At 40.6% G+C, this 17,987-nt stretch overlaps 1 protein-coding gene across 4 annotated transcripts in view; it reads left to right on the plus strand.

Annotated features, from left to right (window-relative positions):
- The window catches only part of TBC1D8 (TBC1 domain family member 8), a 96,319-nt gene that overhangs the window by 25,016 nt on the left and 53,316 nt on the right, over window positions 1-17,987 (plus strand). For 2 of the 4 annotated variants that reach the window (XM_011383727.2, XM_023525220.1), the window contains exon 2: window positions 15,667-15,822. In XM_011383727.2, coding sequence (XP_011382029.1) covers window positions 15,667-15,822 — 156 coding nt within the window. Of the gene's footprint in view, window positions 1-6,429; window positions 6,513-15,666; window positions 15,823-17,987 lie in introns of all 4 variants that reach the window. The other 2 variants (XM_011383730.2, XM_011383728.2) reach the window with 2 other exon arrangements.

The following is a 17,987-nucleotide window of genomic DNA, read 5'->3' on the forward strand; positions in this document are numbered from 1 at the left end:
AACCTCTGCCTTTGTTGTCATGTGGTATTCTCCCTTGTCTGGCTGTCTTCTCATGAGGACACAAGTTATATCAGGTAAGGGGGCCTATCGTACCTACTCCAGTGTGAGTACATCTTAACTGATTACAGCTGTAAGGACCTTATTTCCAAATAAGGTCACATTCTGAGGTGCTGGGGGTCAGCACTTCAACACCTTTTTTAGTGGGGGACACAATTCAATCTATAACAGGTGCAGGGCCCAGGCGATTTGCTCATTCTGTTTACTATCCATGCAGTCCTGGTTGGACAGATGAGGCAGCTAAGGCTGACAGAGGTGAGGGTGCTTATCTAAGCCACACAGCTAATGAAAGATGGAGTTAGGATTTGAACCCTGGGCCTTGTGACTCCAGAACAACATACAACTTCCTTAGCTTAGACCGATTTTGGGGTTCTTTGGGCTTCCTGTGGAATGGGGTCCATAAGTCTTTTGGGCCTTCTCTGGGCCCTGGGGCCATTACCTAGCACCAGGAAACCAGTCAAGTACTAAGAGACTACATCTCTGTCCTCTTCACCTTTCTCAATGAAATAAATATTACCTGTTCATGAGAAGGAAGCATGGAAACATGAAGTTTGATTTGGAGAAGTGGTGGGATTAAGTGGGGATTTTTCTTTTATTTATTTTAATTTCCATTCTTTTTGCTCAGACACCTTAAAATTCTCTCACATGATCTCAAGAGAAGCTTTTTAGAGCTTAGCAAACCAACATGCTGCTGAAAGTTGCTTGTTTCCTGGGATCTTTTTGTTGTCAGCCTTATGTAACAAGGACTTTACCCGGTTTCTACTGGTGACTGGCCTCTGAAGCACAAAGGTGCCTGACCGGAAGAGCCAGGTCTGGAGATGGCCTGTTTCCATCCTGACTGCTGGACACAGTCTGCAGAATAAACGTCAGTGTGTTTTGCCAACAAGTACTGTGTGCACTGGCGTGTCTCCAGGATCGAGTCTTAAAGCCTGCAACAACTTTTCCTAAATGGAAGGCTTTGAACTGTGAGATTTCAAGATCTATATTCCCAGGAGAAAACTCCCTGTAATAAAGAGTCGTCCATGAGTCTGAGGAAGAAATGGCTGCTGCTAAGGCTCCTCCATTCCATCTTATTAAATTTTCATTTGATTTGATTTTTTCCCCCAATTACCGGCCCTAAGTTTGCTTTTCTCCCACAGGTTCTCTGCCTGTGGATGTTGGCAGATGTGCATGTTGAGTTCAGAAGAAAAGATTTTCTAAAGACAGGTCAGGTGACCACCATTCCCATGTCATGCGATAGCCTTAGAGACAGGGACAAGCTGTCATTTTATCCTTTCTCCCTTTATTCCATGGTTCTGCGTTGGACCCTGTCATGACTAACACATGGCTGAGCCCTTGTCCGAGACTTTCTTGGGACCTGAAGTTGACAATAGGTTCTATGAAACAATAGTGGACTGGCAGCTTGTCACAGACCAGGTCTATAATAATGTCACCTGATGAAGAAGGCAGACCGTGGGCAAGTGGAGTAAATTCACTTCCTGTTTCCAGGGGATGGAGCACCTGTTCTTAGAGAGGTGATGTGTTTTCCTTGCTCCCTAGCTTGCCCTGCTCTCCCCTACTTTTTCTGCTTTCCTGAATTAATGGTTAAATTCCCATCTGTATGACCCTCCAGAAGAGATGGCTCAGCATCTCAGAGTACACATTCGGTGCAAGCTGAGACTTCTGTGCTTGAAACAACAAAACAAAACAAAAACTGAGTAAATCTACTTAATCCCTGAAGTAAATTTAGTTACTGAAACACTTACCTTCTGGCTAGTCTAAGATAAGATTAGTAGAGTTTTGTAACAGAGCTATGCAACTGTCGATGTGTTGCAAGACAGATGGCAGACTTTGAGTAATCAGATTTCAAGATCAGAATCCACAGTGAACAAAACTCCAGCACATGGAGAAACAGTTTCCTTCTAGTGAGCTTAAAGAACCATGGTCTTTGATTTTATTTTATTCAGAAGTTTTGTTAAAAAATGATTTTTAAGGGCACACCTGGAGCCAGGTATACCAGGTGTTGGGAACTGATAAAGGATTCTTGCCTTTACCCTTTGTCTTCTTATACATTCACTTACAGTAAGAAAAGCTCCTGTAGGTTATAGACATTTCGTTGATAACATTTAGTTGTAGCAAGTTAGATATAATTTGATGCCTGAAAAAAGACTATTATCAAGTACAAAAGTGTTGAAGTGAAAGTCAGAGATAAGTATGGGATTTATTGCAAAGGTAGTGAAGGGTATTGTAAATAGTTGTGCTGACATGGATGAGCTAATACAAGCATATTTTGGTGTACCTGCACACTTTTGAGATGAGAGGAACCCACTGTGGCCTCACTGGCTGCAATTTGTAAATGCTGAGAATACTTTCTTCTGGGGAAGGATTCATCAAACTAAAGTGTGCCTGGCACGCAGTAAGTGTTCAGTAAAAGTGTGTTTTAAAAATTGCACACAAGCTGCCATATTGAAATGCATGTAGCTTGGTAAGCCTGATGAAACAGGCAGACTTATCCCTTTTGTAAGACTTGTTTGCAGTTTTACAGGCTCCCAGGGGGCCCTCTCCATGTGAGGAGCTGCAATCCACCAAGATACTCTTTTATTTTGAACTTGAGCCCGTGGAAATATGTCTTGTTTCCCTGATCCTTTTGACTCTCCTATTGATTTCTATTCTGCAAAGGAGGCGCTATTGCTTTATATTACTTATTTTTCTGTGATCCTTGAATGCCTCCAAGCTCCATTTCTTGCCTTTAATTATGTACAGGGCCATAAACAAAAGCGTGGTGTGCAGGGTGGAGGAAGAATTGTGGCTGTAACAGCATAAGGTGCTATCAGGTGGCAGGCTGTGCTTATGATTAAATTTGGTTTGCCCACCACGTGTGAGTTGTTGAACAAGTTTAACAGCTTTTCTGCAACTCTCTGAGAATGAAAGCAGAATTCTTTGAATTTCATGTTCAGTCTTGTTTTTTACTTCCTATCCTCAGTATCCCCAGTGTGGGAACCCAATAGTCTAAATCCATGACTAGTTAGCAACGAGGCTGTAAGTATGCATATCACAGGTTATTGTTAAGTGGCAAGGTGTGAGATAAGTTTTTCCTCTTTGTGCTTTTAAATATGTCTCCAATTTTCTACAGCAAAAATTATTCACTTTTTAATCAAGAAAAAAAAGCAGATTGCTTTAGGAGGACAAATTAAGACTAGGCCTTATTTTTTTAGGGAAGATTTTTGGAAAGGATATTCTTTATGACTGGTTCTCCTAATGTGATTCTGGGAGTATAGATAATACCTCGAGGGCTTGTTTAAAATGGGACATCAAAAGTGATAAATGATTTCGTCTCAAATGGGAAGTCTCCAGTTGCAGTCTATAGGTACCAGAGTGCACCAGGCTATTAAAATACTTGACCCAAGGCAGGTAGCTTCCCAACAAAATCAGGAGATTAGAAATGTTTTGCCAAAGGAATTTGGTTCTTTTGAATTAGGAGAAGCTGGCAGGGGAGTACAGTTTCTGTTGTTATAATTGCCTGCAGCTGGGTCAGGATAATGTAATGTTGCAACTTGTTTTTCTAGGCTTCACAGAGTAAGAATCTGGGGGAGGAAGATTTGGGATTAAAAAGGGTGACAGAGCCTTGAAAAAGAAGGAAATCCTGCCATTTGTGACAACATGGAAGAACCTTGAGGACATTATGTTAAGTGAAGGAAGCCAGTTACAGAAGGACAAGTACTACATGGTACTGCTTATATAATTAATCTAAAGTAGTCAAACTCAGAGAAGCCAAGAGTGGAATGGTGGTTGCCAGGGCTGGGAGAAGGGAGGGAAAAGTAGGAGAAAGGGCACAAAGTTTTGGTGAAACAAGAGAAATTCTTCATGCAGATCTACTGTACAGCCCAGAGCCTGTAGTGAACGGTGTTGTGTCATACACTGAAACATTTGCTAAGGGGATAGCCCTTATGGTAAATGTTTTTGTCACAACATTATATGTATATGTTAGTAGTAATAATAATAATGATAGATGAAAGGATAGGAGGAAACTTGGCGGCGATGGACATGTTTACGGTATACATAGCGGTGATGATTTCATGGGTGTGTACTTCCAACTCAGCGAGTTGTATACATTAATTATGTACAGGTTTTTGTACATAAAAAAATAAGTGACAATGAGTTATTTGGAAAGAGCCAACCAGCATGGGGAGAGCAGGTTGGCATGGGGTGGAACCATCAGGAGGTGAGTAAGCAGGCCTGGAATAGTCAGGGCCCATTTCATAGAATGGCTTAATGGTGTCCAGGGGGAGCTGTGAGCAACCCGGATTGTGCTGGGCTTTGCAGTGGAGGTGGAGCAGGTGTCTATCCCTGTCTACCCCAAATGTCCCTGGCCACTGGTGTTTCTTTGGAAGACTTGTATCAGATCTTAAAGCCAAGGTAGGTATCGAGTCTTAGTTTTCTTCTCTTACTGTGGGCCTTGCCTTTCATTTAATAACCTTGCATCATCCCTACAAGAGTCTGAATCTAACTGCTCTGTGTGGTCACCCTGCCAAAAGTCCAGGTAAGTAGACAGCCAAGAGGATAGAAATGCTGGGGAATTTTTAGAATAACATTCATTGTGTGGAGGCTAAAAAAGTTTTTTCTCCCACCTTCTAAGGTCTTTTAGCTAGGCTGATCAAATTAACAGACAGTTAACATGAGAAAATTAAATTTTAATATGTGTGCATGGGGAATTCACATAAATGAAAATTCCAAAAATAGGCAAAATGAGTATATATGTCGTTTTAGACAAAGGAGAATAGTGGGGAATGGCATTAGGTTTCTGAAGTGAGAATGGGAGAATTTACAGGTAATTGGGGAAGAGCAGAATACACATGGCAGGCAGATTTTTGCTTCAGTGGGGACATGGGGTGATCTTGCTACCAGGCCCCTGCTTGGTGCCTTCCTATCTGCCATCCTTAATTCAAATTAGGCTAAAGTGAATATCTTCAGATTTCCTTCCTGAAGCAGGTTTTTCCATCAGTCTCTTGGGCAGGAAAGGGGGAGGGTTAAAGGTTCTTTCTGAGCCTTTTGTTTCTTCAGAACCAACCTAAAACCAATATCTCAAAAGACATCTTTATGATGGCAAACTTTGGTCCCCTTCGGTTATAGCCACAGCAACATGGGTCCATCCGTAAGGCAGGGCAGTCACAGTGTCATAACTGGCTGTCATGATGGTGTTTCAGTGCAAGATTCTTGCTGTCACGCATTTTGAGCATTACGTCACCCTGCTTGGAGTTAACTCCAACAGGATCTATACATTTGTCTGAACCAAAGCAGACAGCTTGGTCCCCAACCAAGGGTTATTTATGGGGCAACTAGAAGAATGTGTCAGGGTTTAGCGGTATGGACCGAGAGCATGTTTATGTTCAGTTGCATTTATGATTCATATCTTGGGGCTAGGAAATGTTATTTTTATATTAACTTTAGGGACCCAACTGCAAAAATTTCTGACCATTAGAATTTTTACAATTTAAAAAAAAATTGTGGTAAAATACACATAGAAGTGACTGTCAACTATTTTTAAGTGTCTAGTTAGTTCAGTTCTATTAAATATACTGACATTGTCGTGCAGCCATCACCACTGTCCACCCCAGAACTCTTCATCTTGGAAGACTGAAACTATACCCAATAGAGAATTCTCAGTTTTTGAGTGAAGACAAAAAAATGTTCTCCTTTAAGACCAGTGTGAATAGGACAGTCTAGCAGTGTAACTCCTGGCTGACCAAAGCTAGCAGCTGCACCCACTATCCTCTCCTGGTTCTCTGAGAAAGCAGTGGGTCACTGCGTGGCTGTCCTGTTCCCAGGAATCTAGGATGCGCCGTGCAAATGAGGTCCTGGTGGCTTCCTGTTCCCTTCTCAAGAACCAGGGCCAGAACTCCTCCCTTGCCACATCCTGAAGTCCTCCACTCTGGACCTTCACTCTCTCACAGACTCGTGCTGGGGATTTAGCAGTTTCCTCTTGCTGCTGTGATGGGCACAGGGCTGCCTGTGTCATCCTCTTAGCTCCAGAGATGAGCTCATCAGGTGCCAGAGCCTCCCACGGGAGTTACCCTGTGGCTTTGCCCTCTTGTCTGCCAGCACTCTCTGTAAATAGCACCGTCATCTGGTTTTAAAGATTTGTGGGATGCATAAGTGATTCACACCAAAAAGTATATAGAATCATATGAAATGCTTTGTAATAAAAGGTTTAGCAATTTGGGTGAGAAATTTTACTTTGAATAGGTGGCTCTCACATTGGGAATGCAGAGATTCCTGAAATTTATCTTCTCTCTTTGATAGTAGAAAGCGTTTATGTGATCCTTTTCGGTTGTTACTTTTCACAAAGAAAATTTTACCCTTTATTCTGATTCTTTATTCGCCTTTTCTCCCAAGCCTCCAAAACAGTGACGACAGCCAAACCAAGCAGGCCTGACATGAAGACAGAGCTCTAGGCCAAGTTGGTTTCCCACACACAGGTGGGTTATGGCACTGAGCAATGTACTTTGCATGTACTGTCACTACTGGCAGCTTGTATGTATGGTGATGAGAAACCCTTTACTCAAGTACTAGAATTTTTGGTCATGCTATAATGCTTAGGTGTACTGTTTCTAAGCCCAAAGCCATTAGGAAGGCCTTTTTTTTGTTTGTTTGTTTGTTTTTTGTTTTATTGCGGGGGGAGGGGGAAAGACTAGGTTTCTTGGTTTTCTGACTTTTGTTAGAATGCTTTTTGTGGGGGAATGGGTGTCACTGTTTTCTTTTTCTTTTCTTTTTTTTAAATGGGTTTTATCATACTATGGTGCTCTTACTGGTAAGAGCAGAGCACTTTGTTACTGATGCCTATGATAAGTACCAGGCCCAACATAGAGTTTATAAAAACCAGGAGGCAGTGGGAAGGCTTCTGCGAGTGTCCTCGTTTGTCCCGTGTCAGTAGCTGTCATTTCTTCTCAAGCATGGTACCATCAATGAGCAGGAAACTCAGGCAGAATGAGAGAATCATAGCATTATCACACTTAGAAGCAAATTATTTATTCATAGGCCCCTATTTGGGTCCTCATTATAAAACATGTCACTCAACATCTGTCTCAGCCAGAGCTGTTACTCAGATAGCCTGCAAATAGAAGTGTCACACTCCCTGAGACACCAGGAGGGGATTCCTGCAGTGCCAGACAAGCCATGTGGAGCTGTTGCAGACCGGAAACCAGAACACTCCATGCAAGCGGCCTTGCCTTCCAGGGGATTTATTCCTGGAGATGCAGTGATGACTTCACCAGTTCGAGCTTATGGGAGAAAAGTTAGTCTGGGTGCAGATAGAGGTGTAGGTTGGTGGGTGTTCAAGCATTTCTGAAAAGAATCATTGCCCTGTCTTTAAACAGTCCCAGGGTGGGTGAAGACATAGGTTTGGAGCTGGACCTGGGAGGTCCCGTGTAATCTTGACCACTCAGAGCCCTTGTTGCTTCATCCCTCCCTTCGAAGGGATAGACCCTGTTAATAGGAGCCATGTGTTAACATTTTGCCATACATTCACTTTATTTGTATGTGTACATGTATATTTTTGTCTTTGGCCCATTTGAAATTGGCAGACATCATACCCCGTTTCCTAATAACTTTGAAGGATTGCTTTGCCATGCTAACCTTTTTCATTCATTTACTCATTCAACAGAAATTTAAGGATAATTTTTTTTCCTGAATTTTCATTTTACAAATTAATTTTTCTGCCGAGAACCCTCTCTGCCCTGCCACCCAGCTTGGTGTCTTCTCTGCAGTCTGGACCCTGTTGTCTTCTGTTTCTTTTGCCTTTGTGTTTTGGTTGGCTCCACACTATGTGCCCTGGCTCACCCCCTTAATAAGTGCTCCAAACCCTCCTTGGGTCCCTGCAGAGGCAGTTTGCATTTGCACAGACATGGAGTTCCCCACTCCCCCTGCACTGTCCTTGTCTGCAGGTGGACACTGACTGGCCTCTCCTTGTCACTTAAAAAAAAAAAAACACTTCATTTTTTAGAACGGTTTTAGATTTACAGAAAAATTGCAACAATAGTATAGAGAGTTCTCATACACCCCACACCCAACTTCTCCTGTTATTACATTAGTGTGATACTGTTTCTTATATAATGAAATGGTATCAGTACATCATTATGGTAGGCAGAGTAATGACTAAAACCTGCGAATATATTCGATTACGAGACAAAGGGGAGTTTAGGGTGCAGGTGGAATTATAGATGCCAATCACCTGATCTTCAAATAAGGAGAAGTTCCTGGATTATCCAGGTGGGCCCAATGTAATCACAACTGGAGATGGGAGTCTGCAGAGAGAAGCAGAGGGAGGCATGTGGGAGGAACTGGTCCTGGCATTGCTGGCTTTGAAGAAGGACGGGGCCATGAGCCAAGTAAAGGGAGTGGCCTTGCGAGTGGTACCTGGTGCAATCTTGATTTTAGCTCTCGGTGAGATCCGACTTCTCAACTACAGAACTGTAAGATAAATTTGTTTTAAGCTTCTATTTTTGTGGTAATTTGTTACAGTGGCAGCAGAAATACAATGATTATTAACGTCCAAATTTGTTCACATCTCCTCAGTCTTTTTCAAGATCCCATTCGGGGTACCACATACATTTTGTTGTTATCTTGGCTGTGAATAGGTCTCAGAATTTCCTTGTTTTTAATGACTTTAACAGTTTTGAGGAATGCTGGTCAGAAATTTTGTAGGATGTTCCTCAACCGAATTTGATGTTTTTCTCGGGACTAAACTGGGGTTATTATTTTGGGGGAGGAAAAACAGGTAAAGTGCTGTTCTTATTGCCTAATATCAAGGATATATCCTATTAACATGATTTTTGACTGTTGATGTTGATCACCTGGTTTGTCAGGTTTCTCTAATGTTACTCTCGGTGCTTCCTGTACTGTGGTTTCCATACTGTGGGGTTTGTTTGAGTCTTACTTTCTACTACAACAAGATGCTCCAGGCTCATCTATATTTCTTGCTCTAGTTCTAGAATCAGCCATTTTTCCAAAAAACCCTGGTTCCTTTTATTGAAGAATGGTAGAAACCGAGATCTGAGCACTGGGCATGTCCCCTGCTTCCAGGCTCTCTCATTTGACAGAGCAAGGAAATAGATGCATGTGTACTAACCCTTGTATAGACACATCTATAAGTATTTCTGTGTATAGTCATTTGTCTGTAGTACATTAAACATGAGTTCATACCAATGCCTTTGATTCATTACTGTACGGACTATTCTTGTTCCTTTGCCATCTGCAAACTCCCATGCCCACTAAAAACCTTGCTCTCACCCTCCACCATCTTTTCTCTTGATTGTTTATTTCTATATCCACGTGTAGCAGCATCGGAGTTGGTAACCCATACCTGCAGGACTATCGTCATCATGTACATCTCTTTGGCCTTTCTTCCTATGGACTCTGTTCATTTCCAGAGTTACTGAGATCAACACCCTTTTCTCTCACCCTCTTCATTTACTCGTTTCATACATTTGTAACACAGTGAGGTGTTTTGGTCACATTCTGCATTCAGTTGGGGATCCCCTGACCTGCTAAATGATTTTTTAAATTTGCAAACATTAAGGTTTACTCTGTGCTGAAAGCTTCTGTGGATTTTGACAAATCATATACCCACAATTACAGTATCATACAGAATAGTTTCGCCACCCTAAAATTACCCTATTTTGACTAATTCAACCCCTTCCTCTCAGCAGCCACTAATCTTTCTACCCTTGTTGTAGTTTTCTCTTTTCCTTTTTCCAGAATAATTGGAATCACGTCACATGTAGCCTTTCAGATTGGATTTTTTGACTTAGCAATTGCATTTAAGGTTCCTCGATATCTTTTTCTTTTATCACTGAATACTACTCCATTTACCTGTTTAGGGGCATCTTGGTTGCTTCCAGTTTGGAGCAGTTACAAATAAAGCTTCTATAAACTTTTGCATGCAGGTTTTTGTGTAGACAGAAGTTTTCAAGTCAGTTGGGCAAATAACTAGGAGTGTAATTGCTGAATGGTATAAAAAGACTATTTTTAGCTTTACCAAGAAACTACCAAGCTACCAAAGTGGCTGTACCACTTTGCATTCCCATCAGCATTGAATGAATTCCAGTTGTGCCACATCCTCACCAGCAGTTGGTGTTCTCATTTTTTTTTTATTCTAACAAGTAGATAATAGTATCTTGTTTTAATTCGTAATTCCCTAGTGAAAAAATATTAAGTAACTTTTCATATGCTTATTTGTCAACTGTATATCTTCTGTTGTGAGGTTTCTGTTCATATCTATTGCCTATTTTTAGTTGGGCTGTTTGTTATTGTTGAGTTTTAAGAATTCTTTGTATATTTTGGATACTTATTCTTTATCAGATATGTGTTTGCTAATACTTTTGTAGAGCAAAAACTTTTAATGTTAATAGTCTAACATCATTTTTGATTTTTTTTTTTTTTTTTTTTTTTTTATGGATCATGTTTTTGGTGTTGTCTCTAAAAAGTAATCACCAAACCCAAATCACCAAGAAATTTCTCCTGTAATTTCTTCTATGAGCTTTATGGTTTTGCATTTTACATCTAGGTCTGTTAACTGATGTTTTCTATAGGGTTTTTGTAGATGTTCTTTATCAGACTAAAGAAGTTTTTGATTCCTAGTTTGCTGAATTTTTTAAAATCATGTATGGATGTTGGATTTTATCAAATGCTTTCTCTGCATGAATTGATATGATTACACGATTTTTTTCTTAAGCCTGTTGATGTGGTGCATTACATTGATTGGATAGAATGTTCTATACATGCCATTTAGATCCAGTCGATTGATAGTACTTTTTAGGTCAACTCTATCTTTATTGATTTTCTGCCTGCTTAATCTATCGATTCCTGAAAGATAGGCATTGAAATCCCCAACTATAATAGTCTATTTCTCCTTACAGTTCTATCAGTTTTTAGTACCTGCATCTTGTTGCCCTGTTATTAGATTCACAGATGTTAAGGGCAGTTATGTCATCTTGAAGAATTCACCCCTTTATTATTTAATGCTCCTCTTCATTACTGATATTTTTTTCCTCTTCTGAAGTCTATTCTGTCTGAAATTAATATAGTTAGTCTGGCTTTCTTTTCATTAGTGTTAGCATGGCATATCTTTATTTCTTAAACTCCCCTCCCCACCCCCGCCACCCTTTACTTTTAACCTGAGTCTTAATAAAGTGGGTTTCTTGTGGACAGCGTATAACTGGGCTTTTTTTTCCCATCCATTCTGAAATCTGTCTTTTAGTCAGTGTATTTAGACCATTTACATTTAAAGTGATTATTGATATAGTTGGATTAATATCTACCATATGTTTTCTAGTTATTGTGTTTGGGTTTTAACTCTTTTTCTGCCTTCTGTGGTTTTAATTGGATATTTTATTACATTTTTCTTTACTCTTAGGATAACAGTTATGCTTCTTAAAAAATTTGTTTGTAGTAGTTGCCCTAGAATTTGCAATATACATTTTAAACTAACCTTAAGTCCACCTTCAAATAACGTTACACTGCTTCTCATGAAGCAAGGTATCTTATTTTCAGGTTCTCCCTCTCATCCTGCCTTTGCTATCATCCAGTTCACTTCTTTGTATGCAGTAATCACTCAATGCATTTTTACTATTTTAAACATTTATCTTTTAGATCAATTAATTCTTAGAGTTTTCATCTCTCCGCTTGCATTACCTGTCTGTTCTTACATATTGCCTACCTTGTTCATTGGACCCCTTAACCTACTAATCATAGTTATTTGAAATTTTTTGTCTGATAATTCTAGGATCTGTGCCATGTATGAGACTCATTTAATGCTTGCTTTGTCTCTTCAGACTGCGTTATTTCTCATCTTTCAGTTTTTGTTTCTTTATTGAAAGCCAGACATGATGCATCAGGTAGTAAGAAATGAAGAAATGGTTCTTTAGTGTGAGTTTTATGCTGTTCTGACTATGACTTGGGCTGTGTTTAATATTTGCTGTGGGCCAGAGGTTTTAGATTCCTCAGGTGCCCTTGTCTTGGTCCCCCATTTGTCTTTGGGTTTTTTAAAGAGCATTTTCTCAGAGGGAGTCTGGCAGCCCTTTCAGCTGTCATCCACAGCCATTACTCTGGAGCCTGTAGCCACAGTGGTAAAGCGTAGGGGAGGGGAAGCGTCCTGTGGTCAGTGAATCTCAGTCTGTAATGGGCCTGTGTCTCTGGGCTGTGCCCTTCACAGTGTTTCTTAGCTGCCCCCAACCCCACCTCCTTAGGAGGCTAGAGGGGCTTGGAGTCTGAGAAACATCCTTCCCACAGCTAGGCTAGGCTCTGGGAAGTCTTTCCCTTAGGGAGTGGGCCCTTGTTATAGAGAATGCTCTGAGCATATTGCATGGTGATGACGCCACTAGGGGATCTTCGTTGGCTTTTCATAATGAGAACCCAGTGTGGTTCCTAGGGATAGACCTGTGCAATTTTGGGGGCCCCCAAGGCTCTTGTTGTCAGGAGTTTCCCACTCATGCTAGTCCACACGCAGCTCCTAGCACCGTTTAAGTGTTCCTACCAGTTCCTACTGGCTCCAGTGGCTTCCGTTCCAAGTAGGCCAGTCTCAGCTGTGACTATGGACTCTCCAGTTTCTCCAGATTTTAGGGTTATGTTTTGACCTGTGACCTCAGTTCTCTGATGGGTCTAAGACAAGTCATTGATTTTCAATTTGCTCAGCTTTTTCTTGTTAGGATGAGAGTGGACAACTCCCAAGCCCCTATGTGTTAGAGCTGAAACCAGAAGTCCCCTTGTTGCTTTTTAATTGCTGCCCTCCCGACCTTCCCACCAGTTGAAGGGGTTGGATTGCTCAGATGTGTTGGCATAAAACATCCTTATCATTGCAAAAGCTCCTGGGTCTCTACTCTTTCCAATCAAAATATCTCTACTCTTTTCAATCAAAAAGACTGTGTTGTGGCTGCTCTACTGCCTTCTTTTGTTGCTTGGATTTTTCTTTTTACCAAACTAGATCTGGATTCTATCACAGATCTCTTAATTTTTGTGGCAGTGCCAAGTGTATGTGTGTGGGATGGGTGGGGGTTTTATAGCCCCTTTCTAATTCCCATCAGCTTCCCTCATCTCTCCCACCCCCAATCTTTGATAGACAAACATGTTTTATCAGTCTGATACAAATGCATCTTTAACCTTACTCTTGCCCCCCCCACCCATGTTTTTAACCACAACTGCTGCTAAGCTGCTGCTCAGATTCCATAGTAAAGTAGTAGACCCTTTATCCAGCAGTCAGCTTTCAGACCCTCTGTTATCTGTAATTTAGGAGCAAACCAGTAAGGAGGCAAAAACTGAGCCACCTAAGGAATAATTGCTATAAAAACCCATGTACCCTTTCTTCCTTCTTCCCCTAAAATCAATGAGTGGGACAGATCAAGGTTGTTGTGGTACATGGGGTATTTGGGCAGTCGAAGCTTGGATAGCATGAGGAGGACATCTGCCAGGGAGGGAATGGTGGTAGCAGCAGGTACATTGATAAGTGAATATATTAAGGATGATGGAAGTTAGAATTTCTCCGTGTTGGAGAAAGGAGTCGAAAATATGGAAAGAAACTAGAACAAACACTGGTATTGTATCGCGATTGAAAGTACTAGATCGCAATTGGACGTTAACTCAGTTTTTGTACAGATAGATGTATATAAAAAGAAAAATAGGTAACATGTCAACAAATGTGTGTATAAATATGTTTACGCATACATATGCATACATATATGCAGACAGACATATTGTCCCCAGCTCTGTCCACTGAGAAGTTCTTGGAGAGTACCTTGTTAGCAATGAGCCTACCTGGACTCCTTGGAGAAATGGCTGATTCCAAGGCTGGAACAAGAAAAGTACAAGATGAACTTTGATTATTTTATTGTTCCTGAAAGTACAAAATGATGGAGATATGTCAAAAGGACACAGAAGCCAGCTTAAAGGGGCTTCCACTGGCCCAAATCTGAGACAGTTTGAGCATCAAAATAATTATAGTGGATTATAACCCATTAAATAAAATAGGAAAACGTGAAACCATACTTGCATAAATAATTGAATAAATTGAAAATTTGAGGAATGGGAAATCTACAGTTTCAAAGTATCTCTCTTCAGAATACTTGTTACTTACAAAGGGAAAAAGGGCTAACCTCACAGTGCAGCTTTTCAAACACTGTCTTAATCAAGTGAGCAAAGGGAACTTTACCAGTAATAGGACAAAATCAACATCATTTGCCACCTGGTGGGGTGTGATGAAAAGGATGCAACATCACTTCTGTGATTTTTGCCAGAGATAACCTGAATTAAATTATGATCTAATTGTGCTGGAATAGCAGACAGATACAAACTGGGAGACATTCTACAGAAACATTGGCCTGTAATTTTTAAAAGCATCATGGAAGTCAAAGATTGAGAAATGTCTATATACTCAGATGGACCAAAGAGACATGACAACTAAATGCAATATGTGATTCCGAACTGGATCCATTGTAGCAAAAAGACATCACTGGGATATTTTGTAACATTTGAATGGGATCTGAGGATTCGAGGGTAGGAATTTATCTTAATTTTTTGACATTGGTGGTTGTACTGTGGTTATATAGGAGGATGTCCAAGCTTTTATGAAACATAACTACAGTATTTGGGGATTTAGGGTATTAATCAGTAGCTTATTCTCTAATGATTCAACTTAATGTTTGAGGTTGTTAAAAACAAAAGTATGTATATTAGTTGCTCAGGAGACTTGTGGCCATAACTTAGGGCTTATTTATTGCGGAGCAATTATATGTAAAGTGAGAAGCTTAATCCTCTCAGCCGTCTTGGTTCCCAGGCAGTGGAAGATTATGGAGGAACCAATGCTGCATTTTATTTATTTTTGGTCTGCTGTTGAATCATGATGCCTTCCTTAAAATGATAAGCGGTTACGCTTATCATTGCATGTGGTCTGTGAAGGACTTCAATGTGTTTTCTTATTGGCTTCCCACAGTGCCCTTCTGGTAGACAGGTCTTCTTCCACCTTTGAGATGATGACAAAATAACAATGATGGGCCATGCTTACATAGTACTTTTTACGGCCAGGTAGTAATCTAAGCACTTTGAATGCTGAATACATTCACTCATTTAATTCTCAGTTAGCCAATGAGGTAGGTATACTGTGATCATTCCATTTTACAAATAAGGGAATCGGAGCACAGAGAGGTTAAGTAAGTTGCCCAAGGTCACACAGCTTGAAAGTGGTGGAGCAGAGATTCAAGTCAGACATTCTGACTCCAGATCTGTGCCTCTCCTATCGAGACCCTGAGGAATGCTAACAATTAGCTATGTTAAGTGGCTTGTCCAGGCCCCTTGTTCATTTCTTCACTGGTTCTGCAAATCTGCTGAGTGCCTAGAAGTGCCAGACTCTGTTCCAAATGCTGGGAAAGGAATACAAGGCAGCCAGAGCCCTGGGCCCCATGGAGCTCGGCTTTTATGGGGTGTGGTTGGGGGGCGGAGGGGCGGGGGTATGTGTGGAAGAACCGGCCAGCAGCAGTGTGGCGTCCAGACACCTCACTGCCCTTGTACAGGGAGTAGTGCTACAGTTGGGCTGCTTGGCCAGGTCAGTCCCTGTGCTCAGACATACGCTTTCTTTCTCTTTTGAAGGTCGCCTGGTAGGCGCTCTGGATGCAGTGCTGGACTCCAATGCACGGGTGGCTCCATTTCGAATTCTGCTCCAAGTTCCCGGGTCCCAGGTTTATTCTCCCATAGCATGTGGTGAGTTACTGAGTGGATCAGACGTTTACTGGGCCATAGCCACGGGTGAGTTTTGTTTCAGTTGGAATTTCCAAACCTTAATGTCTGAGCACACTGCGTACCTGCATGCTGGTGGAGCTTGAAGGTAACTCCTTTTAGAACCTCATCTGCTTTTCTGAGCTGTTCTTTAACCGTCAAAAGCATATAATGGCAATAAGTGTAGACAACTTAGCTGGAGCTTGACAGGCTTTTGAGTGGTGTGTTGTCTCATGCTGCTGTATCCTATGTATTGAGCCAAACATACTGTCCAAGCCTTACATTTTCTTAATCTTGTGTCTGACACAACAAACATGTTCTTGGGTGTGCATACCTATTGTAATGGGGGAAATGTTAGAGGCTGTGTCTGATGTGGGACAGCCTTCATCTCCTGTTCCACATATGCACCAAGAGAATCACTGGGCTGCTGTGCCCTATGGGAATTCAGGGATCACCTTCTCATTCTGTCCACCTGAGGCTCAGCCCCTCCTGCAGGCACCAGCCAGTTTTCCTCTCACCACTCAGGCATCTCTGGGGCTGGCAGCCCTTACATTCTGAGAAGTCTCTTGTATTAAAAACCAAAACCAAGAGGTGACTTTTTAATTACACAAGTAATAAATGTTCACCATTTACCTTTAGAAATTAAAAAATAGTAAGAGAAGGAAAAAGGTCACCTATAATCCTTTATCCAGGACGAATCACTCTTCTAATACACATAGTTTTTTGGTTTTGCCTTTTCTCTTAACAGTTTACAAGCTACCATACATAGACTTTCAAAATCACCTCTCATTCTTTAACCACGTTGTTTTGTTTTGTTTTGTTTTTCCCCTGGGAAAAATACAAGAGTACAAAGAAGAAAATTGTCATCCGTATCAACCATCCAATACTAACTGCTGTTAACATCTTGGCATGTTTTTTTTTCCCAGCCCGTTTTGTTTTTATAAATTAAGATGAACCAGCTTGTATTTGCATAAAATGATAAAAACGGTGCATGCTCAAAATAAAGACATTAATTAACATTGAAAGGTGCAAAGAAGAAATTATCTTTGGTCCCACATCCTAGCCACCCCAGGTGACCTCTAGTCACACTGGGCTCACATCATCCTGGATGACTATAATTCATTTAGACAGGTACAAGGATAGTTATGAAGGATAGAAATATAAAAATACGACTTTTCTGACTGCTGTTTTCTAATAAAAGTATTCAGTTTTTACTTGATTTCAATAGGAAAAGAAGCTGTAGTGAAACTAAACTGCAAATGTTTCTTTAACAAAAGAGAGCTTATTTTCTAAAAGGTTCACTTAAGGTTAAGGGAAGCAATTTTTGAAAGCATTACAAGGTTAGAATTGTGTCTTTTTAAAACAGTGTTTCAATTCTGATGTTTATTGATTTCTCATCCTCAAGGACAGGGAAACAAGCGTTCTTATTCTTACCCTACTTCTCTAATCTCTTTAAAAAGTTTCATTATTAATTTTACATTGTAATTCCTGTTTTGTAACTTTGCTTTCCATCATTGTTTGGCTCTGTTCTCTATTTAGATTAATTTAATGATTCTACTCAGGTATGACTTTCCCAATGTAGAATCTTTTATTTTGGCTCATCTTTTAATTGACTACATTCCTGTTTTCTTCCCTCCAAAGTGACTCACATTTGCACATGTTTGTCCCTTGCTCTTGGACTTGAATGACACCTTGGCTGAGTACGATAGTCCATGGCCATACTCTAGAGCTTGGTGGCTATTGCTCTGGGATCTTTCAGTATTTAATGTGGTAGTGGGAAAAATCTCAGGCCGATCTGATCCCCCTTCCCCTTTTGAGTGATGTGATTTTTGTGCATATAACTGTCTTTATTGTTGAAGTTTAGTAACATGGTTACAATTTGTTACTGCCTTGAGCACATTGTGTTAAATTTTTCTTGAACTTGATGTGCTCTCTCCACATGCAGATTGATGAATCGTTTTAGGAAATTTTCATATTCTGTATATGTATTTTTAAAAGTGCATTTATGTTCTATTTATTGCATTTTCCACATCAAGAACACTTTATGTTGGACAGCTGTGGTTTGTTTGCTTTTCATTTCTGTCTGATTATCTGCCTTTTTCAACTGCACTCTCCATGCTGTTCGTAACTCTTTCCTCTAAGTAAAAAATTCCAATGTATTCCATACTTTGCTGCTTTGAACTTATTTACCGATT

Source organism: Pteropus vampyrus, unplaced genomic scaffold (genome assembly GCF_000151845.1).
Source record: "Pteropus vampyrus isolate Shadow unplaced genomic scaffold, Pvam_2.0 Scaffold541, whole genome shotgun sequence".
Taxonomy (NCBI): domain Eukaryota; kingdom Metazoa; phylum Chordata; class Mammalia; order Chiroptera; family Pteropodidae; genus Pteropus; species Pteropus vampyrus.